The sequence below is a fragment of the Aythya ferina genome, assembly GCF_964211825.1.
Source record: "Aythya ferina genome assembly, chromosome: 16".
NCBI classification, from domain to species: Eukaryota; Metazoa; Chordata; class Aves; order Anseriformes; family Anatidae; genus Aythya; species Aythya ferina.
In genome coordinates this window covers 6,009,819-6,037,333 of record NC_140315.1, presented here as the reverse complement: position 1 = coordinate 6,037,333, position 27,515 = coordinate 6,009,819, and the positions used below count along the sequence as shown (strand labels likewise).

The following is a 27,515-nucleotide window of genomic DNA, read 5'->3' as shown; positions in this document are numbered from 1 at the left end:
AAAATGCAGAAAAAGAGCAAATATTTTTACAAATGCTAGTGACAATATTTTTACCTTTGGTCAATCCAAACCAACAAGAGTATTTTTTTTTTTCAGTACAAACTGTTCAAAACTCAACAGCGCCTGTGCCAAAATGTATGCAGAGGGTGAATATGCATGAACACTCATAAAAAAAGAAAAAAAAAAAAAAAAGCTGTTCCTGTGGTGAATGTGATGCAGTAAAACTGCATCTAATCTTGTAGCTGGAACATCTGTATAATTAGCAGTATTCCTCACCTCTTCCACCCAGCAGTTCATGTATATGCCTGCCCTTTGCATGCATTTTTTCCTTTAGGAATAAGAGCTCATGAAGGAGACAGCTTACAGAAAGGCTGCTCCATGCAGTTGTAGACACAGGACCCACCCAGGAGGTACCTCGCAGCCCTCTCTATAGATCCTTGTAACAAATCTGTGGATGTATCACCTTAAAACTAAGGAGCTGAATCTCATCCTAACTCTGTCAGTAAATTTCCTTGCCGGCACCTCACTAATCAGACTCTGAAGGAGAACTTCCCTGGCATCCATTCGTGTGGTGAGGAAGGACATTTGCTCTAAGGATATGTTTCTCCCTACTGTCCTGGCACGCTGGGCATCTGCCAACACATATCCTTTTTCTGCTTTTCCCGTGAGTGAGAAGGTATCCCCGCAAGCTGTTATCTATATAACTTACTGATGAGATATAGCAAAAGGAGGCCTTTGTGTCCGTGAGAGCTGAAGATGGAAAGAACTTAAATGCTTGTAGAAGGCAGGATCGAACAGGTCCTATGCGTGCTTGTGGCTTGTTGCCTTCTCCTTTAAGAAACTCTAGTTAAAATGCTTGAGTTATCATTGTTTAATAAAAATAGATTAATAGTAGCGTAGTCCCTCAAACCTTGTAAATAATTGTCATTAGAAATGTTGAGAGAAACACGAGTTTTGACCCACATGCCAGTGTTTAAATACTTTTACCATACAACAAAGCTGGTAGAAAGTCTCACCATTTAGAACTGTTGATAAGGTTTCCTATCACATTTTAATGGACCAAAAATGCAAAACTATATATTTTTTTGCCTTTTTATTACCTCTTTTAAAACTATAAAGCCGGAATCCTGATTACACTATTGTTTCTTACCCTTTTGGACTTTCCCCCTTTTAAATCCCTAGTGTTTCTCTTTTCATAAACTTAAATTAGGTCTGTAGTATTATTGCCTCATATTTAGTAGTCCTAGAGAATAACTTCTGACTAGCATGTGATTGTAAATACTTTTCATGTAAATAAATGCAGTCTCGCTTTTGGTAGGCTTTGTATTTAGAAGAAATGTGCAAATGAAACTAAGTGCCTTTGATAAGCGGTTTGGGATTGCTGATTAATTGGAACCAAGAACAGATGAGAAAATTAAACATATGTTCTTATTCAAGTTCCCTGGAGGATTTGTCAGGGAGTTTGGCATACATTAATAATTCCCTGGAATGGATTTAATAGCTCATCTTGTAGTTGTGCACACACAAAACAATCAGTCAATATAAAGAGCATGGTGTCATCTGTCCTTGTTAATTAGGGAGCTCAAATGCCTTTGGTAATAAGGGCTAGTAATTAAGCTCCAACTAGAAAGGAAGCATTCAGATGTGGTTTTGCCACCTCAGGATCCATAAGCAGCAGGAGGAAGAGGCAATGTCTGCCAGAAATGTTCAAGTACTTGGAGCCTGTGGCCTCCTCCCGCACTAGCACCGAGCACAGCCCCTGCCCCTCGCTCGCTCCTCAGCTGCTGGGTGCTCTTGGGGCACCTCGAGGCTCCTAGGCACCTTCACACCTTCACCCCTTGCCATAGTGGATGAGCACATGCAGCAGCTGTGTTAGCATCGACTGAGATTTCACAGGACAGCCCCTGTGCCTAAAGCCCCTTCTGCCAGTGGCAGCGGTATTTGTGAAAATGTTGAGCATAAGCCCTTGAAGGCACCTGCTGTGCTCGCATCAGGATTTCCCTGAGGGTCACTCACCTTCCCGGGTGCTCCTGGAGGACCTGGTAGACACTAATCTGGAACGTTTCATTATCGAAGCGTTCGCGGATGTAATCCTTATATATCCTGAACTCGGCGGCTGTCACTGCTTCCCCCTCTGGGATTCTGGAGAGATCAAACCTGAACTCTCGGTAGTGGCAGCGCTGATGGTGAAACTCTCTGTCATGCTCCACTGAAACAGAAAAACAGCCCATTAGCCACCTGCTTTGTTCCCTTTCCCCTCACCATCAAACAAGCTTGCGAGTTGCCACAACAGCAAAGGGCAAGAATATCTGATTGCAGCATCTCGTGCTGCCGTTCGGTTCGTTAAAGCACACAGGACACAAAGCCTCTATCTAGGCCACTAGAAGTATAGAGGTGTTTACTAGGCTGTCTTCGAAACAGTTTTACAGCTGGCTGGCACAGGGTGTGAGTGACTGTTGCGTTTTAATGATTTTTGGCAGCTCCACGTTTGACAAGTGACTCTGGACATTTGCCACCGATAAGGCTGGGCTGCTGTTGGAAGGGGCCAAAAGGAACAGAGGGGGCTTTGCAGCAGTGCTGGCTCGTGACTTGACTCTGCTTCTGAGCACAACACACGCACCCATACCCGCACCCACGTATACACACATGCAAATTCCAGTCCTTGGGACCTTTCACGCTGCTGACCCACATTTGGTGCCAGCTGAAGTCATTACAGATTCTCAGTACCACTCCAAGGGTTGGAGCTGCTGTTCTGAGGCATCTTTACCGATCCAGGCTGTGAAGCAAACGTTCAAAGTGCCTCCTTCCATGTACCAACAGTGAGTTTGAAATAGCAAGAAGTGCCAGATTCCTCCCGAGACAGCACTGGGATGGCGTGTTGTGCCCCTGATGGATCTGCCTGCCGCTGATGTATGGCTGATGGGCTCGTGCAGCACTGCTGGTGGTGGTGGAGCAGAGGGGCACTGTGGTGAGGAGACAAAGACCTCGAGCTTTTCCCCTAGCAAGCTGCAGCAAGGGGAGGAGAGGTGTCAGTGCCCCATCTGAACACACTAAGTGCAGTGCCCTTCTTCGAACAAATTCCAAATTAAACAGACAAGTCAGACAAAGGAAAATGGGGAAACAGAGGTACAAGGGGACGCACGGACTCGCCAGAGGTCACGCCGCATGGCGTTCAGAGGGCCGAGGTTTGAACCAGGGCCTTCCCGCGTGTCCTGGTCCTGTTGTCTGTCCACTTGACCTCCCTGCAGCTCGACTGCACAATTCAAGTAGTTAGCTCTGAGGTTTTCTTGGCAAAGAATGCGCGTCTTTCTACAGGCCTGATTCTCTTCTGGCAGCAGTAAATCCATTGTGTAAATCCATTGACTTAAATGGAATTACTCCTGAAAAAGAGGAGTTTCAGCCTGAGACTGGGAAGTGCTATTTAAATTTATGGCACTGCAAAGCACAAATTTACCTCGGGGGGCTCTCTGGTGGCAGGGACAGAGCGCGGGGAGTCCCCAGGAGCAGGACCGTGTCCGGCCGCTCGCACGGAGTGAGCCCAGCCCGGCTTTGCTGGCCGGCGGTCGGCAGCTGGCTGCGGGCTCTTCCTTCTCTCGAGCAGCAGTTCTGCAAGCAGTCCAGGGCTCGCAGTTTGCCACTGTATGATTGCTGCTCAGGGAAATACCTCAGCGCTCTTACTAATAGCTGGGATTCGTCTTAGAGGAGTTTTTTAGGTATGAAACCCCTAAACTTTCCAAGACAGAGGCGATTAAGTTCAGCAAATGGTTTTATAGTTTGGGCAGTCTTTGCGTGCACTGAGTGAACGGAGCTATTGTTCCACCTCCAGCTATAACATCTAGTGCAGCCTCAGGAAGATTGCTCACTCTCTCATACCCTGAGGTGTGAGAATTGTGAGTAGTCACCAGCTTTTGTAACACACTTGGCAGGCTCAAACTGCCCTGTAAGTGCTAGCAACCCTATTAAATATGCCTCAATCCCTTCCCTTCAAAATACTCTCAGCAGAAAAAGATACAAAGAGTATGATTTCAGTCTCAAAGGAATTTGTTTGCACCTAAATTACAGAGGAATGGAAAAATATTTTAATATGTAATATCTCTTTTAACCACAACTATAGAAGAATGAATATAATGTTGTGTGTTTTTAATTATATTATGGATAACATCATCAGCAGGGTGGATTACAGATAGGTCAAACTGTAGGATGTACAGCAAGATTTGCTTCCAAAGACGTGGGAAGGCTGAATTTTTAAAGGAAGGTGGGTGCACCCTTTCAGTGCTACATACATACAAATAATCAATCAGTGCTGGTGTATACACTTCGCACAAAGTCTGACAACAGACACGTGAAGATGAAACTTTTTTGGGTGCTGCTAAGAGTTCACAGCAATTCCCACTGCAGAGCACCAGAAAAATGTGTCATATTAGTGTGAGAAATTAATGGTCGGGGTCATAAAATAAAAAGCCCCAGAGTTTGAACTTTCCCATGCTTTGCAGATGTTTGGATATAGGGTTTTGGGCTGAGCCATCTTTAGTGTTAAAGCAAACATTCCTGTGGCTATAGTCATTAAGATCATGAAAATATGTGGATATGTAACTGAAGAAAGAATCCCAAGAAACCCTTCAACTCAGTGTTTATTGTTTTTCCCCTTTTTCTTTGCACTCTGGTCCTATCTGCTGACCCAGAAGTAACAAATCCTTTCAGAACTAATTTATGAGAAACACTGACCCTGAATCAACATCTGTTAGATGACTGCAGTAAATCTTATTACATAATTAAACACCAAAATCTATGTTAAAATAACGTTAAGGGTCTGACTTGAACTCATAAAAGCAAGACTCTTCATTATGAGGACTGAAATCCTATCCTTAATTCATGCTGCTGTGCTTTGGTATTTGTGAACATATGGTACAGTATATATGATCGTGCACTTTTTGTAGTCCCCAGTAATACCTTAAGCACAACAGCATGAGGTAAGCAGGGGAGTGCTCAAGGAGTCCGAGTTTCCTGGGTTTGATGGGTGTTAGTCAGACCTTTGACAATTCTGCAACAGGGTTGTTTCCAATTAATTACCTGAGGAGTTTGAATAGGGTTGGGGGGCGTTTAAAGAGGGGAATGGTATTTCAAGTGTTCTGTGAAACAATCAAGGGAATTGCTACAGCTCTCTGAATGTGGCTGCAGTTTCTCTGTTAGGTCTGTAAAATCGTGATCCTTATTGTCATAACCAACCATATCAAGAAGCTTTTGGTCATTTTTGATGAACTTAATCTCAGCTGTTTGTCAGCCATCGTGTGTTAAATGCTCACTTAGTCAAAACACAGTGTGATTGTTTGCTGAGTATACTTAATAGCTCAAAGAACGTGAACTTGTGTTTGTCCTAAGCTCACAGTTCTTACAAATCACTACAACCCCAAGGCTTTTGGTGAACAGTTTTAGCCCAGTTCCTAATTTGAAATGTTGGAAATTCCAGCTCAGAAACTGTCACAATTCAAATGCCTTGGCAAGGCAGCTGCTTGGAGAGGAAGCCAAGGCTCTGGATGTGCAATCAAAGGGCGTAAAATATGAAAAGGAAGAACACCCTTGAAAAATAATTCTGCTATGAAACAGACGGCGTGCCTTAGCTGTGGGAAAACAGTGGATCTCGCCCCCTAACGAAATAATCCATCCACAAGTGATGCATGTGTAAATGCAAACCTCTTCTCATTTCTAGACGTGGTCTCTATTTTGGAAGCACAACCTCTGTAGACAAATTATGAGCTCATTTCACACACATCTCAAAATCTGTTGGTGTAAAATAACTCTTGGGTCAAGAGCAGCATGGCAAGTGTGGCAGACAATTGTAGCTACTCCAGATGGGGATCATCAGACACTCCCTTGGGCGTAGTCCTGTGGGAAAGGAAAGGCCAAGATGATGGAGCCTGAGAGCTCCATGGAGGTGGACAGCAGATTCTTGAGAAAATAAAACAAGAAAAGTGTGAAGGACAGTTAAGGTGATGTGAACAAAACAAGCACGTATCTTCAGTTAGTGGTTGTCAGTAAATTTGCCACACCTCTGTTGCAAATATGCAAGGAAGCTTGGCATCTTTGAAAGTCCAGCCTTGACTATCTGCCCATGATCTGAGTGCTGCACAGGCTGCAGTCATCTATCTGATACAGATAGGGCTCCGAGCTCTCTGAAGTCTTTTGTTTCTCCCAACCAACTCTGTTGTGGCATTGTAGTGATGCAAGAGGAGGCCGGGTGGCATGGTTGTGCAACAACTGGGATGATTAAAAGAAAACACGATGGATACATGCGCGCAGGTGTAACGTACCCAAGTATCAGATCCAAACATATGGGAAAGCTGAAGATAAAATGTCAACAAATCCTTGGCATTTGTTTTGACGTGTACTCTTTTCAGATACAAAACTTGAAAACATTGAGATACAGAGATGAAAAGTTGTAATGGTTGACATCTAGAACTTGTGGCAATTCAGTTGACACCAGTACCAAAAAAGTAATATTGGACAAAAAAGCTTGTGACCCTGATATAATACCCCAGGGTACCCAAACTTCTAAAGCAAATGATACATCAGCAGAGAGCTGGGAAACTTGAACTGATCCTAATTTTGGTCATTTTCACAGCAAAATATGTTGAGACTGGAAATAAGAGCCCCAGCTATTCTCAGCTTCTTTGTAAATCACTACTGGTAAGTGGAAAGCTGATCCGAGCTAATTCTGTAAACACTGGTTAGGCCACTGGTTTTGTAACAAGGATTGATGGTACTCAAGGCGTGATACATGACAGCCATGATTATGTTGAGATGTAGCCTGCAATAGCTGTTATTTCTGCCTACACATACCAAAGAAACAGTACAGTTTTTCAGTCTCTGTTCCAAGCACAGTAGCACAGTGTCAGTCATTAACTCCATGTATCAAGCAAAGAACCAGTGAATCACAGCAATAATTTTCCAGGAATGACTGTTAAAAATAATTATTACAGAAGCGTTAAAAGAGCTAAGCCAACCCCCCAGGGAAGTCAACAGGAATATTTCCACTAATTTCAATAGGTTTCGCAGGAGGCCTTACTTCTGCCAGTCTACTTACCTAAGTATTTTTACATTCTTGTTTTCTGCAGATGTAAAAAATTTCTTTTTCACAAGCAAAGTAAACACCAGATGAACAGATCTTGTGCTCAGGCTGCCAAATTGTGAAAGCTTTGGTAATTCTATGCCTTCTTCCCCTTGGCACATATGGAGGATGTATTTAGAATATATTTTGAATATTTAAACAGGTAAAAATTTTAAATTTCCTGTTAACACTTTCACCTGATAATGTGTTAGGTTTTTTACAAGATGCTTTGAGTAGTTGTCTCATTTATTCTAGCGATCACAGAAGTTGGAACACTACTTGTTTCTAATTTACAATGAAAAAAAAAAAAAGCACCAAAAGGAATGTGTAGTAGGGTGTCTTTAACTTCTTCACTCCCCAAAAAGGCCAGAAGGGATTTGTAAAGAACTTTAATCTCAAATAGATTAAAGGTCCTGAATTCCTGAGACCGAAAGATAAGTCAAAGGAAAATAGATTCCAAAAGACAACACCCCCTCACCTCAGCCTCTCAGCCACGCGGGAGACTCAACTGCAGAGGCATCAGTGGTTGCCTGTGAAACCCACCAGAAATTTGAATGCCAAAAAAAAATTTCTGCCACGCTCCAGGAGTGATGTCTAACATGTTTTAAGAGTCTACCTGTGCCTGTCTGACCCCAGGGACTGAAGGAGTCAAGTAGGTGAGGTTAGTGGATAGGGAAGTCTTTGTCTCCCTTTCCTCTGATAGCTGCGGAGCTACAGAAAATGAGCAGCTTCTGCAGAGATGGCTGAGGGCTGGCTGGTTGGTCCAGTCAACCTGTGGATTTTGGCCAGTAGCTTTCATAAAATACTAGTTTTCACAAAAAAAAAAAAAAAAAAAAAAAAAAAAAAAAAAAAAAGGCAGATTATGCTGATTTACACATCCAGCAGCGCAAAATCTTGTTTGAATTCCAGAAAAATTACCTTTAATTCCTCCCACAACCGGCCCTAGAGATCCTAAACCAAAACTTCATAAACTTTCTTGCCTCCTTTCTGCATAGAGCATGGGATTCCCAGACCAGCTGCCCGGGGACCACCAGCTCAGCCAGGGATCCACAAACATTTGCAGCCTACATACATTACTGCTTTCAAAGGGATGGCCAGCTCCCATCTGTGCATCGCCTGCAAAGTGGACTCAGCTGGAAAGTATTTTTCCCTTCCCCAGAGGGGCTTTGAGCTGGGTCCCGTCCTCACCTGGCCTGGAGAGGCGGCAGCAGGAGGTAGGGCAGGGCTCTCCCTTCGGCTCCGGGCCCGCCGTGGTTGTGAAACTGCGCTGTAAATTTTCAGGATGCCAAATGTGAGAGCTCTTGATGGGATCCTAATTAACAGGGATTAAATGTTCCCTCTATAAATTGCACTCCTTTGTCTCTAAATTGGTGGATAAAATCATGTCATTTATGAAATATAGGCCTTTTCTCCTTATGTTGGTGAGGTTCAAGAAGGAGGAAAGCAATTAGGGGAAGGATCCAGCGGTCTCTGCAGCTGAAAGGGCCTACTGGGCCCAGCGGGACTCCTGATTGAGCAAGAAGTGCAAGGTCAGTCCCTATATTTTTCTAAGGAGGAGAGGGAGTATAATAAAGACTGCAATAATGTCATGCCAAGCCACAGCCTGCTAAGGCCCATGTTTCACTCCTCATTGTGCTTGACAGCAAGAGCTACAGGGGCAGTTGTAGTAAATTTATAATGGCAAGAATTTGGGAATGTGAAGCTCTGTGATTGGTTTTCATTTGCTTCATCCTCTCAGCTAAAAGATTTACATGCTGACATTAGGCAGCTGAAGCAGCAGTTAAAGAAATGCTTGGAGAAATAGCTGAAGATCATAAATTGGGAGCCCTATGGATGGAGTACAGCAAATGTCCTGGGCTGTATGTAATTGATGAGATTTTTTATTTTTTAAGAGTGTTAAAAACAGTATTTGGAGAGCTTATTTACACTTACTGGGAGCCCTCATCTGGCTGTGCAATAACGCTGCTGGGAGCCAGATCTTGCACGTTTTGATGAGTGGCTCAGGTGGGGGCAAAGGCTGTGTGAACAGCCCAAGGGGGAGGATGCAGAGCCAGGGGCACTCTGTCCTTCAGCCTCTGGCCCGAGACCCCCAGGCAGTTGCGTGGCTCTGGGCTCACCTGCCAAAGCCTTGTCCTGATGGTCTCATCCCCACCTGCCTGGCTCAGGAGGGGCTGCTCAGGACCAGGGCGATGCTCAGCAGAGGGAACTGGTTTGGGTAACTCGCCCCCAGATGCTTGGTGTTCATGCACCCGTTTTACACCTGGGCAAAGGGAGGTGAAGGTGATGAGCTTCCTTGGTGCAGGGGAAATTCAGTACGTGGCAGAGCAAAGTCCTGGCCTGTCCACTGGTGTCAAGCAGAACTAGTGCATTAATTTCAAACGGGATGAAAACCAGGCTCCATAAATCCTGATCCCCAGTCCCAGAGGTTAGAAACAGGGGGATTCAAGATTCTTCTGGGCTCACGGCTGCAGAGCAATCCAGGGTCAACATTTTTGCCCTGAGAGGGGGAAAAAAGCCCTCTGGAGTTAATATTCTTCCTTTAACCATCACTTCATTTTTTTAGCTTTCAGCATGAAGGTGGTGTTGCCAGCAAGACCACCTAGCCACAAACCCAGCAGGGAGCTTCCAAAATTCTTCTAAACACTGACTCCTTGTTATAAATTCAGAAGTGGTAATAGCAGCAGTGCATATCACATCTGTGCCAGGCTTCGGGCCTGGGAAGGAGCAGTCTCCCTATTGCTGAACATAACTTGGAAAGATCCTTTCAGTCCACACATGTATCAGCATTAGCCATTTCTTTGTCAACAAATCCCTTAATACGTACCCTTTCTATCATGTACAGATGTCCAAAAAATAATGGAATACTGTACTACAAGATTAAACACTTTAATGTCAGCATATGTGTTGCATGACTCCGAACAATGGTATCATTGTGCGTGTACAAACAGCGGGTTGAGGGAAGATGGGTTTAATTATCTCCGAAGCAGCAGCAAGTTCTTCCTGACTAAGCCGAACTTCAGCTAGCAAAGACGGCTCACAGCAGAGATTGGGGTTTCTCTAACAAAATGCTGGGCCCTTTCTGAGGTTCTTCTGATGTTAGGTTTGGCATCGTAGTGGCTTCTGGCAGAGCTTGGGGAACGATGCTGAGCCACCTGCTCTCCGGGGAGCCCTGCTGCCAGGGAGCACGGTGGGGTGAAAGGATGCTGCTGTGACCCTGTGGGGCACCCAGGAGACTCTTCATTTAAAATTCCTTGGGATGGTAGATGGCAAAGGGGAAAGATAATAACTGGGAGGAGATGGACAGGGAAAAGTACGTGTGCTGCCCTCTGCGTTTGGAGATGTCTTAGGCACTGAGAGGCAATGCTGGGTGGTGAAGCTATTTCTGCTTGAAGAAGACCCATGAAATATCTGGGCAGGTTAGGCACAGGTAATCTCTTTTCTTTTCTGAGCATACCCTGATCAGAACCCGTTTACGCTGTGGTTTCTCTGCTGAAATCAGAGCCAGACTAGATGAAAGGTATTGTGAAAAATTTACACATGGGACTGTGCTGTGAACACAGAACTCTCCTAATAGTAAACAGACTGACCATGGTGTGAATCCTGATGCTGAGCGTGCAGCCTCTGAACTTGTATCTGGGGAAAGCAAAGTCAAATGAGCAGGGAAGAGTTGCATTTCTTTGGAATTCCTTATTTACATCCTTAGCAGGCAAACACAGCAGCATGCAGTGCTGCAATCAGTCAGCAGCTGCTGTAACAGTATTTGTACAGGACTGGGGGTACATGACAGAAGAGAGAAAAGGGGGGGCTGAGAGAAGAAAGGAAGAAATGGGAATGAAGATGTTTCTTTAGACAGACTACATCTACTTCTACCTTCATCTCCTGAGTATCTCAAACCTTCTTGTTTCTTTCCTCCCTACACTGGGAAGCGAGGATCCAGGACAGTGCTGAGCTGGGGCTTTGCATCCAGCATCTTGCCATTCTCAGCACCTTAGGGGTGGCATTTATCCAGAGAGCCAGGGGGTGAGCTGGGGACTGCAGTGATGCTGCAGAGCCTGGCTCCTCCTGTGTCCTCCCAGCTGAGCAGCGCTGTGGCCATCTCAAAACGTCTCAAGTTCTCATGTGATGAGTGGGAGCGTGGTTAACTGAGACTGGTATTTAGCCATGCCAGCCTGCAGCAGCCTGGGACCGTTGCTCCCCTGTGCACAGCTGGGGATGTGCCCGGCAGCAGCCTCGAGCCAGGGACTCCTGCAGCTCCCTGCAGGCACCCTGCACTGCCCAGGAGGGGCAGCTGCCAAGTTTGCTGCCTACCAAAGGCAATCTTAGCACTTCTCTGCACCCTCCTCTAGAAATGTTCCTGCGGCCAAACTGAGCAGTGAGCAAAGGGAGAGGCAGAAGCTCATCATTACTCCTGCCTTCTTGTCTTTGGCTGCACTGTAATGCATGGCGTGCAGCAATGAATAAAGAGCAGACATGCACTGCTAATGCATCCCCTAAATCCTGAGTCCTCTGGATATGGCTATCAGAGGTTTGTGGAGATGTACAAATATATCTTTCTTTTCCTTCTTCGAATACAGCTGACTGCTACATTATACCTCTTTCTTTCTCTTTGTAATTCGGGGGACAACACGGCTGCTTTCATGGTGCTGTGAAATCGATGAGATGTATCTGGTGATGCTAACCTCAGCAGGAAGCTGCGCCAGCGTTAGGTGTGAACTCCAAGTCACACATTTTGCCAGCACATCCAAGGGTCAAGGAGATAGTGGCAACCTGGGGAGGACGGGGAGGAACCGCAGACCAGGGGCAGGAAGGTGGCAGCCACAGCGTGGGACAGGGCAGCATTGGGCTGGAGAAGCGAGCAGGGCGACGGGTGTCTCAGCAGGGAGGGGGCTGCAGAGCACGAAGAGGGAGAAAAGTTAATGACAATATGGTTCGCTGAGGAAAATAATCCCCCGGTCCAGGCAGCAGACAAATGGGGCTCAAGGTGCTTCCTGTAATCTGCTCGGAGGCTGGGGGCCTCTCAAAAAGTCACTGATGCAAAAACCAGCAGTCGGCTCTGTCTGCTTGTACACACAGCACTGAGCAAATGGAAACAAATCCCCGGGCCCAAGGAAGGAGAGACAAGCGGCTGAGCAGATCTGGGCAGAAATCGTCTGCGTTCAGCCAGGGAAGATAAGAGGCAGCACAGGAGACTACTGCAGGGAAACCTAAAATGGGCTGTTGGGGTTGAAATGCAAATTGTGAAATAAAAAGGTCGTTCTTGATAGATTCCAAGTGTGAAGCAGTTCTTCAGCTGTGACTGAATTTCAGTTTAGGGGGAAGCAAAGAAACATGATGTGTTTCAACCAGCTTTAAGGTAAGCTCAGGTAAGGGAAGGCAGCTTGCTGGTGCCCGGCAGCCTGGCAGAGTGCTCAGCCTGGGAGCACGAGGGCAGCAGCGCTCAAAGTGTCCTGCTCTTCTGAGGGTGCGTGCCTCTCTCTCAGAGAGGTGTGAGCCTCTCTGCAGGAAGCTGGGAGCCTGCAGCACGGGCACCTTGGTCTGCAGGAAGGCACGTGCATAGAACATGCAAAGAAAAACAAAAATGATATAATGATTCTTTGATGCCGTGATTTGATCTTGCAGAGATGCGACAGCAGCACATTATGCTCTTGCATTCCAGTAATGACACTGGGGCAAACTAAGAACACTTCAGATGTATTTGATAAATTAGATACTGTTCATAATAAATAGCTTGAGTCAGTAATCTTGGGAAGATCAGTGCCCAAGCATCCCTGATGTGTTTGCACAAAGCAGACAGAAATGGCCGAGGTACCGCTAGCACATGGAGGAACATGTGCACTCATCGTTTGCCAGGACAGGCCAGAGAAAGAGGATATTGACTGCTAGCTTAGTTTCAATTCTTTTCCAAGTTTTGCTTCCAGAGCAAGAAGAACTTTATAAAAAGTTGTGCTTGTAAACCAATGCTTTTCAAGCTTCTATTGCTGCTAATTATCTTTCCACTACATGATTTTTTCGAGTTGCCTTCTGGTCCTTATTACTATTGGTGTGTTATTATGGAGCATAAGGTTACTTAATACAGCAAAAGATTCAACAACATTTGCAAAACTGATATAGAAAGAAGGACTGGATTCTAGACTGGTACAGCTGGTTTAAGGTATTTTAGAAGTAAATGAAATCAAATGAGAATTTATAATCCTTCCTGAGGTCTGGATTCCATCAGACTAAACTCATTAGGCATTAAGGTGCAGGTGCAGCTAAATAAAGGATTGTTCTGCTTTTCTTAATACCATAGATTCACATCTTGAGTTCAAAATAAAAGTCTTTTAAAAGCACATGTATACATTGTGCATCTACTGGCAGCACTTGAAAGAGAAAGTTCAGCTGATGGAATCTTCAAATGCCTCATTTTTGTCAAAGGAATGTGCCCGCTTCTTCGCTGGCTGTGATAAGGGACACAAGCAGAGAAACGACTGCAAATTGGCCTCTTAGTGCTTATTCATTTCATTTGCATCAGGCCTCCTTTTATCTACTGAACAGCTGCCCAAATAAATAACGTAAATCTAATTAATCTTTCTTTAGTAATGTATTGCCGCAACAATACCAGCAGCTCCCCAAATATTCCAAAGTTTGGGTCTACACCTGCGCGGGCTTCCTGGGAGGAACACGATGGGAGCTGCATGTGCTGGGAACCGAGCCTTTTTTGTGGCTTACTCTGGTAAAAGAAAATAATCCAGGAACTAGTCTTCCAGGTTTGAAAGCATATGGCTTGCTGGATTTCTTAGCTTAAATCCCAGATTCTGGTTTTGTTGAGAAAGGAGTTTGTAGGATATTACAAAATAACCAGCAGATATCAGGCGTTCGACCATCAGATAAGAATCTCAGCCTTCGATTGCAATCAGCACAATTTTGAAGTGGAATGTACACAATCCGTGCCGTACCGTAAGACCGCGATGGGCAGGACCTTTGGAGCTTGCCTGTGCAATAACAAACGTCTGTGCATTTCTTGGGCGGGCAAGCATTGGGAGAGGAGAGCTGCTGCCTGTGATGGGGGCAAAAACTATTCAGGAGAAAGGTCCACATGCCCTGGAGGGGAAAACTCTGCCAGAGCACAGCTCTTCTCTTGCGCCCATGCTGTTGCCTCTGTTGTATATTTTTCAGGTGTTCTGCATATGGAAGGTCTGGGGATATGAGCAGAGTTTGTAAGCCAGGATTGTGCGATAGAAATACAGTGTTTATGGGCATGGGAGGAAACATTTTGGAAAATAATGCTCAGAGATGTCAATTACTGCTTAAACAGATATTCCAGAGTGTGGGGCTTCATGACGCATTTCACGTTTTTCTTTAAGATCATCGTGTTTCCTATGTGCTGCCAAGGCAGGTGGGGCACTGCAGCATTTTCCTGCTTTTGAAACATGGGAACTGGGGACAAGGTCATTGCCCAACAGTGAACCGATCCTTCCTACCCGACACGGCACAGCAGCTCCCTGTCTTGTTGGCTGCAGTGGGACTCACAGCTTATGCACATGGCCTTCTGGCTTTCTAGGAAGGTTTCTGTGCAAGACAATTTTATTAAGAAACAGCCAGGGGATTGCTTAGTCTTTTAATAATGTGGTACATGGGCCTAAGAACCATGAATATTAAAGGTCTGTAAGTGGATGACATCCACGTATAGTTCTGCTGGTAGATGTAACGTGCTCCTGTCCTCGAGTGATGGCCAGTTTGTTATTTCAGAACTGTGCTCAGAAGACAGAAATGCACATGTAGAGAATGTGTGCGTGTCTCCTTTCTGCTACAAACGTTGGTGGCCAGCGCTCCAGGCGTAAAATCATCTGGGGGTTAGGAGATTTATCTTCCGTTTAATTCCCACCCACCATCTGTATTATACAAGAGGAATTTTTTTACGAGATAACACCGTGAGTGCCATCAGCAGCACCTAGCCCTGCATACCACACTCGTGTAGCGCGGTGCTGGATTCCTGATGCTGAGCCTCCCGCTAGGGCTGGGCCATGCAGGCCTCCTGAGTCAGCCCCTAACAACAGCATTTGCTGTTTTGTTTTGTAGTGATCTTTTTTTTTTTTTTTTTGTCTTTGAACACAATTTTGCAATTGCAGTTCTGGGGTAAAAGATCAGCTGTCGTAACACACGTCTTCACATCGCTTTGGTATGAATGAGGAGAACACAGTTCCTGTCCTGTTGAGTGCAATTCTTAAAAATAGCACAGAGATGAGAGTGTGGCATTTAAGAAAGTGTCTCCCAAGAAGCAGGCACACAGATCACTCTTCTCCAGTTCAGTCTCCTGCCCACCAGTCACTGTTTTTGTGCTGGACTACGGCTGCCAATATGGGGAGGAAAAACTTTCAGACCATCAGACACGCTGATTTATGGTTTTCCCAAACTCTGCCATATTTTCAGTGAAACAACTCTCATGGTATGGTTGTGGACTAACGAGCACAGTGACAGTTACTGTTTTCTAAAGAAATATTTGGAGTTTACTTGAGCACGTTTCTGGATTCTCTCATGTACTTCTGTGTCCCCTGTGTTAGGTTTTAATGGGGCGTAATGGTCAGAGATCTGGGGCTACAGAGTCCAATATTCTTGTAATTTGATTATAATGTGTGCCACCGAGTTGCAGGAACTGTTGTAGGCAGAGGTCAAAGCTGTGTTCACACCAGCAAGAGAGGTTTTGCACCACATGTCCGATTACCTTCTCCTTTTCACCTGTCTTAGAAGACAAATGACTCATCGTGGAGTGCTGAAATATCTTAATCTTCTGATTCGGCCCAAGGTTTAAAGACTGGTTCCTAAAAGCTTCTTTCTGAGTTGAAGAGCAAGTCCTGTGCTGAGTGATTCTTTTTAGCTCTTCTCTTCTGCAGTTTATTACAAGTATATTTGTGTAATTAGGGGGCCCAGTAGTAATGTTGTTAAAATACAAGTGGGCACATTTATTGTTTCCTCCAAAAGGAAACAACCAATCTCCAGCAGTTCTGGTTTTTCCCTGTCTCAACTGAACATTTACTGCTTTATGTAGCTAGCAGATCATGAGGCTAAAGTTACTTCTTTTTTTTTTTTCCCCTTATTTCTTTTTCTTAAATAGAAAAAAAAATCCCCTCCTTTCTCTTAATGAATGCTGGATTTTTTAAGGCTATGGTCAGAAAGGGGAACTTACACTCAGCATGTTGTTTATAGTGCCACACAACCTTCAGCAAAAGGGATGTGCAGAACTCTTTATAAAACTCTGAAAAGTCCCTGTGGGATTATAAATACTGCACAGTAATAAACAAATAAAAGTAGTGAGATAAAAACACTCAGAATATTTTGAATGTTAGAAGCAATAAGTTTTAACCCTGAAAACCAGGGAAGGAGCAGATTGCCAGCATCTACCAGCAGACAGAACAGGTATTGTTGGGAATTGATCGTGGGTCGTGGTGAACAATTGTTGTTCGTGCTATTGTAGGCACTTGGATGGTGTAAATAAATTGTTGTTCGCATGTTGGTACAAAAGCATTTGAACACCACTAACTGGTAAGCACCAGAATTCAAAATTTCTTAATTATCATATTTTTTTTTGGCTTCCATTTAACCGATAAACCTGAACTTGCTTTCCTTCGGGGTGCCAAAAGACTCCTTAAGCCAGTGGGGGTTTCAGGTAGATGAGTAGGGAAATGCTGCCAGCCCTGCTCCCAGCCCTCACCCGGTAAGAGGCTTGTCTCTCCGTCTGAATTACAGCCCCCAACTACCGATGCTGTATTATTTTATGAGTATTTTTTAGTAGATCTCCCAGGGTTCTTTTGGTCTCTTTTAAAAAGTTTTACTGCCACTCTACTGTGGAAAGAACAATTGGTAAAATCAGAGGACCGAGGCAGCTGCAGCAGTGCCAACAAAGCGAGGTGGCTGAAGGCAGAATCTGGCGCGGTGGCCCCAGTAAGAGTCAAAGCTCGACCAGATTTACAAAACCTGGTGAAGACATCGTGCCAGATCCTCAGATGGTGTCAATTGCGGTGACTTCACTGCTGCAGTGGCCTTGTGCCAGCCTGCTCCAGCTGATGCCATCAGGGGCTCCTCGTGGAGGTGTAATTCAGACCAGCATCGCACGCTGGGAGGCTGCAGCCTAATGAGAGGAAACTTTTTGCTCACTTGAAAGGCACTTGTGCACAACAGGCAAAACTTTAAAACATGGTGCACCACAACATTATCAGCCTGATCAACATGATTTTGTGCCCTCGTCATAAATAGCCTCACAAGGCACTGGCTCGTTTTAATTATTATTTAGAGGGAAGCAGTGCCCTCTCTCCCCTCCCATCCTTTTTTTTTTGTTGTTGTTGTTTCTTTTTTAAAAGGAAGGTAGCTTTTAAGAGCTTGCCATGAAGATCTAAGTTAAAGGATTTTCTCTACTACAAAGCCTGCATAGTTTCCCAGGCCAGGTGGACCTGATAGTACTGACTGCATGCTGAAAAATCTCATCCCCACCCTTCAGGCACTTTAATTGTAAGCCTTTCCAGATACACTGGATAAACACTGTCAAAATGAACCTGAAAGGGTTGTTGTTGTTTTAGCCCTTAAATAATTATGAGTTTGTCTGTCTAATTACAACATAATCTTCTTTAAACTTGGGTTATTTGCAGTATCTTTTAAATAAGGCAGAATCAGAAACAGACAAAATTTGAAAGTTTACAGTTCTTCCACTTTAAGACATGGCAGAATTTTTACTCCTGTAAAATTTAATTCACCCTGATAACAGAAGAGTCTAGATTGGAAGCTATTGCAGAAAGATAAAGATGATAAAGAATAGCGTGTGACCTCCAAGATGCAACAGAAACTTAACACTCTACGGATAAAATTTTTCAAACAGTTTAGAAATAGTTTAAGGTAATTTACGGAAAGACTTGAGTGACAAAGCACATTACTTGAAGTGCCTCTCCTTCACTAGGCACTTTCTAAATTCTTTCTCTTTCATTTCTTTACTCTCAGGAGACTTTTAAATCCAGTGAACCAAAACAACACTTTGTTTGTTGGTATAGCACAGCGCTGGCACAGATGGCAGACACTGCACCTGTTCCAATAAAATGGGAAAATTGGGAGATAAACCATAGCGCTCATTAACAGGAGTCTACTGAAACATGAACAATTTGTATTTTGAATATCTTCCAGGAATGAAAGGAGAAGTACATAAACAGACCTTGTTTTCACCGTCAGTTTAAAATTAATTTGTTAAATGGAACTTTGCGTTTGTTTCATGTATGAAGACACTACATACCACTGAAGAAACTATGATTATGCTTGAATTTCTTTAAGAAATCAATTGATTTTATCTAGCTGTGCCTGTTCTTTTAGACAAAAATATTGGCAATTTAAATCAAAATCATTTAATCCTCCTGTACATAGTTCTGGGAGCTTTTTTTACTTCCCCGCTTTCTCATGCTGAGTAATAGCACATTCTTACAATCTAGTGCATAATGGTGAGAAGAACAACATAAACAAAAGCCCTTCTGCTAATCTATTAATAAATAACTAGCATTGTGGGAGGTGGGAGGAACCATAGAGCTATCTGGATAGTTAGCAACAAAATTCACTGCAAAATAGTTTTTTTCTAGGCACAGGGAAAATGCTATGTAATATCTGATAGACTATTAAAAAAAAAAAAAAAAAAAAAAAAAAAACTTAAATGAGAAGAAGCATGAAGTAATAGCTAAGCAAAGGATAAATTACTGCAAGCATTTGCCTTGATCATCAGTGTTTGTGCAGTTGTTCAACATCCCATATATCTCTCTCTATTTCTCTCACATACACAAGAATTAAATACAAAATGTCATGAAAATTCCTAAGTATCATTTAATGTTGGCAGCCCTGCACTGTAAAGCCATTTATATAAAACTGTGGTTGGCAGCTCTCACTCTTCCATGGGAACAAATTAACATTGGCATTCCAAACACAGGAAAGTAAGGAAATTAGAAACACAGTTTATATTTGGCCAGTGCTTTGAAATACTGTACCATGCTACTGATGTCAATTAATGAAAAGCAGAATTTTGCGGAGAGGGTCTGGTTTTGAAACACATTAACACACGTTAAACATGTTTGCACAGGAACCGGATTGTAAGCATCTTGGTTCCAAAACAATAAAGCAATTACACTAAAACTTGTAGTCTCAAAGTTGCCATTAATTCAATCCACTCGATCTGGATCACTAAAGGATTTTCACTGACTCCAACATGCAGTCGACACAAATGTTTAAAAGAGCCTGCATGGCACATTACTGTGGGGCCGGATCCTGCAGGCTTGCACATATGAGCTCTTATATGTAACCTGCTGTAAATCGGGACCATGTATAAATAATGGGACTGTACAGTGTATACCCAAATAAGCGGGGCCACAGCAAATTGGTTTCATCAACAAAATGAGGATTTCAAAAAGAGATACTTGAATAAGAGTTGGCTTGAATTTTGCTACCTGCAGCTTTCTCTTAGCAAAGATGTTTACTGACAAAATCTTAAAGACTTCTGGTTTTCACATGTACACCAAAAAAAATCTAGATGGCAGTTTATCTCCTGGCACAGCTCCACTGCCTTCAATGGAATTACTCCAGCATGGAATTCGGCCCCGCAGTCTTTACAACACACTGTTTATTTGTACTGTGATTCAGATATTTTGATACCAGGAATCTTTCATCGCTGAAGTTTCTCCACATGAAATATGTCTTGTATTAAGAAATATCAGTTTCACATTTTTGTCAAACATTATTTGCTAAATTCTGTTTGTTGCATAGATGGGAATTCAGCTGTAGTTCAACAACAAGGGTTCGGCTAATAATGATAAGCAGTGACTAATAGGAGCTCGCTCGTGTTTTGATTGTTTGCAGTAAAGAAAACCTCCCTCAAAAACAATTTCAAGATTAGGAGAGAAAACTGTTTGAAGCTGTAGCAGAAACTACCGCGTGCTCATTATTTCAACACAGGGGCATTTCTTTGGCCCAATTCTGTTCTCAATTGTGCTAGTGTAAATCAAGAGGGAGTTTATTGGAATTACTTTGGACACACAGTTGTATAAATGAGACCGTAGGGCCAGCTTCAGTAGAAATTCGACAATTTACACCAAATGAAGACCTAGCCAAGAATTTTCTCTTGGGTTTCCATTTCCCAAACATGTGCATGTGCAAAGCTTTATCCATGTGATTAGTCCTAGTGAGTAGTCCCATTTATTTCAAACATTTGTAGAATGAGGATCTTAACCCTGAAACTAATTCCAAAAGCTCACTGCTTTCCTTAGAAGTTCCTTCCCTTTAGAGAAGAAATATATTTTTATATAAAAGCTTCTATATCTATGTAATTAATTCCAAGTGGATATTTTGATGCAGGCCTCAGAGAGGATGACTACTACTGGAAGGGGCTTAAAATACCATGGTCTCTTAATGCTTGATATTAACAGGTAGTCTCTTTATCCGGCCCGCTATCAAAATTTGCCTACTTGTGCTCTTGCTCAGATGACTTCATCCATCATTGCAACTTCTCACTGGTATTCATCAAGTTAGAACAATTTAGATGTGTAAAACTAAATTTGTTATCATTTTAACCACAAATTAACAGTTTCTGTGTAAATATTAGCATTTCCTCACTTGGTCCAAGGATTGAAGCCATAATGGCACTAACAGTATATTTGATTTAAACTAATTAAAAACAGAGGCTCTTGCAATTTAATATATTGATTTTACCAGTGGGACTTAAATCTTTTATAATAAGTATACACAGCTGCACCACTCACCCACCGCCACTTTTAAACCTAATCCCTGCATTCCTCCTGACAATAACATGACAGGATCCACACATCCCAGTATTAGCCTTAACCCCGGTGACACTGCCAGAATGTATTAAACTAAAACATAGCAGCGTCCTATTTAAAAGGAGCCTGTCAACAGCCCCGACTAGGCTTTAATAGTTATAATCTTGTTTTTAATTAATGTTTCCAACCACTTGTGTAACCTTCCCTCCCACATCTCTCCCCCCTACCCGAAAAAGCGTTTCAAGCTTATTTACAGAAGAAAACGTAACGCCTGGCTTCGTGCTGCCTGCCCAGGGGCCACTAAACCTCCTTTGCAAAAGGAGCGGTGGGGACGCACACGCGGGCACGCAACCAAGACCGACGGCAAACGGGGCCGGGTGCTCGGAGAGGAGCAGGTCCTGCACGCTTCACTTGTGCCCAGCTCCTGTTACAAGCATCACAAGACTTGGCCATCAAGGCCCGTCTCCTTCAAAGCACTTTACAAGCCGCCGTACTTTGGCTTTCAGGCCACAGATGCTGGTGGGGGCCTCGCCTCCCCAGGAGAGCCTGTGCGGGAGCTGTGCGGAGCCCCTGCTCCTCTGGCAGACACCTACAAAGGCGAGCGAGCAGAGGGGGACAATTTCCACGCATTATTTTTTTCCTTGCATGAGGACATCTGTCCTTGGTTACCTAGGTCCTTGGCTGACAGCTTCTTTGCTACCACCGCAGCCGTGGGATGCAGGTACATCGCTCGCTGCTGCTGTTTTATCATTTTGCACCCGGTGATTTGGAAAGGAAGGAATTTCTCTCTACAACTGGCCGGACACTGAGGGAATACCTGTTCTGTGCTGCAGTCAGGGCAGTCCCTAAGTGCTGCTTGCTGCAGGCTTTCTACCGTAGCCGTTCTTGTACCACCAAGCGCTGTATACATCCACACTGTCTAAAACAATTACAGGGTGTACCTGTTCGGGCTTGAGAGCCGGTAACAGCACTAGGTGGAGGAGAAAGAAAAAGCCGAGGGCTTGGCCTAATGTATGGACAGACCCATGTGATCATGACCAGGCATTCAGGGCTAGCATTTAATCTGCTTTGTTTCAAGTGGGAAATATGTGAAGATCAAATAAGTTCAAATCCAGGTCAAATATCCTTGAAAATCTTTGATTTATATAAGCAGGAAAATGAGGTTTAAAAGAAGTGATTATGAAAGGGTTACTAAAAACACAGCTGTACGCGTACTCTTATATCTGAGGCTCTCCAAAGAAAAACTGTGTGACATCTATATTAACCTTTGGCTGTACACCAATGAAGGCCTGTAGTGAGCTGGAATGCAAGGCAGCCCCTTCCAAATTTTAACACAAGCCAGGTTACAGCTGCAAATGCCTGCAGCCCGTGCTCACTTTATAAAGTATTCCCCGAAGGAAATTTTTTAACTGTTATAGAATCTTTTTCTAATACCCTACAGTGTTAAAGCCTGCTATTAAAGGGCAAAGAGATGGTTCTCTATGCCAAACACTTGTCAACAAAAAGGATAGCCAGATGGTATGAAATAAAAGGAAACTTGGGGGCTCTTCAGCTTCTTGATTTACATTAACAAAAGCCACTTTCATGTGCTCCTTCCAAGAATGACTAATTCCCCTCCCTCGCCCCCCCCCCCCCCCCCCCCCCAAATTTTTTGCCAGGATTAAACAATGTTGTTCATTTTATAATCAACCATGAGACAAATTAACAAATTGCATATCACTTGTGCCGACTCTTTAAAAAAAATATTCTAAGCAAGTCTGTTTACCAAGTCAAGATTACCCACATAAGGACAACTCAATTATTTTTAGACGAGAGGGTCTAAGTAATGTGGAGGATGTTTACTCCTTAGCTGCTGTTTATAAACTTGAAATTTAAACTCGTGCAAAAAATGTTTTGTGTCTTTTCAGTGCTTAAAATGGATCAGTTTGTAAACTTTATTTGGACAGGGTCTGAAGTGGAATTCCAGCTAATGAAATTAGAGTAATAAATTTTATAAAATTAGACGGTAATTAACTGACTAGCTTCGTCAGACCACTGTGGCTAAATTCTCTTTTAATTTACATGTAACTTCATTCTTGACACAAATCCATTCCTCATCCATCTTAGCACAGGTGTAAGTTAAGACGAAACGTAGCCTGTGAATTAACTGGTTATAAATCTAAATCTAATTAATTGTCAGGATTTTACAGTGATATTACAAGCTTAGTACAAAGCTCCCTGCAACATAACCCTGAAATGGAGCACCTGTATTTGGGTTCCTCCCTACCAATACTCACTATAAATTCTTTGGAATAAATATACACAGAATCTCCATAGAAATCACTGTGTACTTTTTTGTTGTTGGGTTGGAGTTTTTTGTGGGTATTTTTTGTGTTTTTTTTTTCTTTTTTCTTTTTTTTTTTTTTTTTTTGTACTATGTAGTGCATTAAATCTTTCAATGTAAATATTTATTTTTGTATTTTTTTCCTCTAAAGCTGTACAAGTAGGTAGGGATTATGAATAAAGAAAAAAAATATGCATATAGATTAGCATTTGGAAGCCTGGAATAACATGTTTAGTTTATTGAAATTTCTATATTATTTCTTTACTCGTTTTTACTTCCTCCATTACTGAGATGAAAGTTTATTATGCTGTGCCACTTCCTCATTGTGATGGCTCTCCTATGGTAATAAAAGCCTACCTGTGAAACGTCGTGCTCGCAGAGTATCTCTTACAAAACTAGGACACAGCTTACAACAGTCTCATTTAGCAACTCAGTTCTGGTGTAAAAGGGATCATTGCAGAAACTCCCCAGAAAAATATCGATCCTATAATAGATCTTCTTATTTTCCCTGAATGGCACAGAAAGCTGCACATATAGAAGCAGGTGTTGCATTTTACTATGTATGGGAGCGAGTGGCTGGTCTAACTCATTAAAAAGTCCATAAACAAGCCTGTCTTTGTCCTATAAAGATGAAAGACCGATGACTATAATGGGATGAAAGGTGTGCACGGTGATGAAGAAAGCTGTTATAGATCTCTGTCCTTTTTAAACTCGTCCTGGCATGCACTGTTGACAAGGGAACAAAACAGTACAGATAAACCTCTGAAATGCGCCTTGCTGGTAATAATTCCACCTGTCTTTTGTAAAACTATTGGGTTTTGCCTGTGCTTTCTACTCTCTGACCATGCTGAGAATGAGTAAGTAAAATGGTAATTAAGTATCTGAAATAACGCTTTCAGATTTCTAAGCTAACTACAAAGCCCAACAGGTCGAAATTCATCTATCCACTACCATCATCACATCACATCGGGACTTTGAGTGTGAACAGTTTGTACAGGTACAACCTGCTCCATAAAACGTTCTCACTTAGACACATCCAATAATGTAATTTTTACTTCACAGCTTATGGATCGATTCCACTCTAATCACAAACCCTTTGTATTCAAAGTAATTTGGGACCTGAACATTAACTCCTTGTATGTAAAACTCCCACAGGCTGCAGGAAGGCTTCTCCTTGCGTAGGAGGTGTGGGACTGGAGCGCTGCAATTTTACCAATGAAAGGTCTGCAGTGAAATAGTTCCACACAGGAGGGGCACGGCTGCTTCCCCAGAGCTAAGCTTCCTCCCACCAGGTACGTTTCACAAACGCTCCACTCTACTGAAATTCACAGAAGCGTGAATTTCACCGTAGTTCCTTCCAGTCCTTTGTCTTGTGTCAGGAACTCTCCCTGCACTCCGGGTGTACATCGTGTAGGACCCAAGGACCACAGGCAACAATGTCTGCAAGATCACTCTAATCTCCAAAGTCAAATATTTGACTGCCATTTGTACTTTTGGCTGCTCAAATATTTGATAATTTAAATGTATCATTGCCGATCAGCTTAAGTATCTAGCAGTGATTAGGCAAACACGATAATTGTAAATGGAAAGTATCAGCACTCTCCAAGACCGCAGTCCCTGGGCCAAATGTAAATCGGGTTCCTGCTGTGAAGCTTATGGCATGTAATAAGGAGGTGCAGCTTGCGCAAAATAGAGCTCTCGCACGGTGCCGTCTCCGTATCACGCAAGAACCGTGCTGGGATGGCTACCGTGGCCAGTAATTACTGACGCGTGTCACGGAGCCTTTGCAGCTACTGACAGTTTTCAGTTAGTCAACGCACGGGGATTAGAGGGATGGTGGTTTAATGTGTGCTGCCTCGGAAGCTCCAGACAGCCAAGGTGTCGGAACAGCGACATCCACAAAGGCGGTAATGGATTTATCGATGAGGGGGGTGCCTGTGGTGCCTGGCGGGTTACATGCTAGAGGTGCGCTCCTCTTGCTCTCCTCTTGGTTTGGGGCAAAGTTTGAGCTGATCTTGTTTTGCAAATACTATTCGCGTTCTGTCTTGAACTTGCAGGCACCCAATCTGTACGCGTGGTGGTTTCAGAGCTGCGCATGATGAGGTCTAAAAATGGATAGAGTGAACCAGGGTCTATAATTATATATTTAAAATAGAACACTCGTCCTGACAGTGTTTTACTCAAATCCGGCCAAGTCAGTCCAAACGGGTGTGCAATCTACAGCAAGCAAATAGAAATCAGATTGGGCCGTGGCATCCAATTAGAGAGGCCTAGCGAGCCGCATACAAAGCATGCCAACTTTTGTATCATTTGCATAAACCCATCCACATGTGCTTGTGAAAAGAGGCAAGTTAGCTGCATAAACCGGGGTCAACAGAAAAAAGCTGCAAGAGTAAATAAGGATTTACTGTGGAATCCCTCTTGAGCCGTTAGGAGAACACGTGCAAGCAGCTCGGCCCCTTCAGCTCGGGGAAGGCTACACCGGGACGCCACGGGGTGCCAAGCACCTGGGCAGCCCCGGTGGCTCCGTGTCCCCAGGGCCACGAGCGGTGCCATGCCCTGCTCTCCTGCCTGGCTTTGGCATCTTCCTTGGCAGTGCGGGATGCGGAACGGCCCCGCTAATTGTCCTGTTCAGCTCATACCTGCAAATCCCATTTCTGAGGTGCGGCACGTAACTCTCGAAGGGAGAGGACAACAAAGGAACGTGGCGTGTCAGTGCGCGGGGTGGAGCGCGGTGAGCCCGGTGGCTGTCCGAGCACCAAGGTGGAAGGACGGGGCGCTCTGCGCACCGCTGCTCAGCCTCACCAAGACGTCGCCTGTATGAGGGCTGCTACCTGCCTGTCCTCGCCCTGTGCCAGCGGCTCCCTCCGGCCTCAGCGGGCCACCTGTGCCTCCCACCCGTGTCTGGGGCTCTGCACTGGCCTCCCCTCGCCCGGTCCCCCCCGCGTTCAGCCTCGCCGAGGGCAGGCACTCACCCAAGTTGACGAAGCTCATGACCATGTCAGCCTCGGTGAGGAAGTTGCTGTCCTGCAGGCTGGCCAGGGGCGGCCCCTGGGTGCTGAAGATGGGCTTGTAGGGGTAGGAGAAGCCCTCTCCCTCCTCGGCCGCGGCCCCCGCCGCCCCCTCCTCGCCGGCCATGGCATTGTAGAGGTCCAGCATGAACATGGGGGCCGAGTTGTGCTTGCCGTGGAGGTGGGGCCGCGGGCGGTGCGGCAGGCCGAGGATGGAGAGAATCTCCCGCTGCATCTCGCGGCGCTCGGGGCCGCGCAGCCGGCGGTGGATGAAGCTGGAGTGCACCTCGTTGTCCACCGTGAAGTCGGCCAGGACGCAGCGCAGCCAGAGCGCGGGGGCGGCGGCGCCCAGCACCAGGAGCCAGGAGGCGGGCTGCCCGCGCCCCGCCGCCCGCATCGCTGCTGGCCGGCGGCCCCGGGGAGCCGCGGGGGGCTCGGGGGGCTCGGGGCTGCCCCGCCGAGGGGCGCTGCCCTCCACCATGCGCGCCGCCGGGGGCCGGAGCACGGTGCCGGGCGGATGCTCACTGCGGCGGCCGGCGGCCCCCCGGGAGGCTCCGCAGCCGGCTCATGGCCCGCAGGGGGCTGCCCGGTGGTCCCGGCCCATGGGACGGAGCGGAGAGGAGAGGGAAAGAGAGGAGAAGAGGGGAGGGAGGGCGGCAGCGGCGAGCTGTGGCCGTGCGCGCAGTGGTGCTCGGCGGAGAGGCAGCGGGAGGGTGGCTCTGGTGGGAGGAGCAGGCTGGGGCAGCCAGGCGCTCTCTAGCCCGCTGCAAAGCGCCGGGGAGAGGAAAATCCCCGGCGCTGCCTAGAGGAGGAACAGCCCATCAGGTTGCTTTGTCGGGAGGGTCGCCGAGGCTGGCGGCTCGGGGGGGAAAAAGGGAGCCGGCCCCCGGTGGGTGCGTTGCGGGGAATGGCACTAAGGGGAGGACACACCGGGAGGGCGCAGGGAAGGGGCGAGCACATCACCACTGTGCCCACACCGCACGCACACACCCCTCTTTTTCTTTTTTTTTTTTTCTTTTTTTTTTTTTTTTTCTTTCTGGAGTACGGTCGCAGAGAGTCTGGCCAGGACAAACCCAAGAGCAAAGTGTTTCAGACGCGGTGATGGAGATGTTCCCGTGCACACAGACGCGTGTGGCTGCGCGCACAAAGCCCCGGCCACTTTTTCCAACTGGCAGCGAGGAGAGTTGCTGGGGAAGGGTTAGAAACCCAGGGCTGAGGGGGATCATCATTTAAGCATCATGAAACCAGCAGCATTTACGTGGTTTGGACCCATCAACCTGCACAGGGGTACCGTACACATCTGCATT

The 27,515-nt window shown here is 45.1% G+C and overlaps 2 protein-coding genes across 2 annotated transcripts in view; one reads left to right on the top strand and one right to left on the bottom strand.

Moving 5' to 3' along the window:
- Positions 1–7,219, top strand: part of LOC311445534 (uncharacterized protein) — a 265,193-nt gene extending 257,974 nt beyond the window's left edge. Inside the window, exons 6-7 of the mRNA XM_084537764.1 lie at positions 6,620–6,684; positions 7,113–7,219. Coding sequence (XP_084393890.1) covers positions 6,620–6,684; positions 7,113–7,118 — 71 coding nt within the window. The 3' untranslated portion in view covers positions 7,119–7,219. The remainder of the gene's footprint in view (positions 1–6,619; positions 6,685–7,112) is intronic.
- BMP7 (bone morphogenetic protein 7) overlaps positions 1–26,930 on the bottom strand; it is a 50,355-nt gene extending 23,425 nt beyond the window's left edge. Inside the window, exons 1-2 of the mRNA XM_084537755.1 lie at positions 26,173–26,930; positions 2,017–2,209 (exon numbers count right to left, since the gene is read on the bottom strand). Of these exons, the coding sequence (XP_084393881.1) occupies positions 2,017–2,209; positions 26,173–26,689 (710 nt within the window). The 5' untranslated portion in view covers positions 26,690–26,930. The remainder of the gene's footprint in view (positions 1–2,016; positions 2,210–26,172) is intronic.
- Between the last annotated feature and the right edge of the window lie 585 nt (positions 26,931–27,515).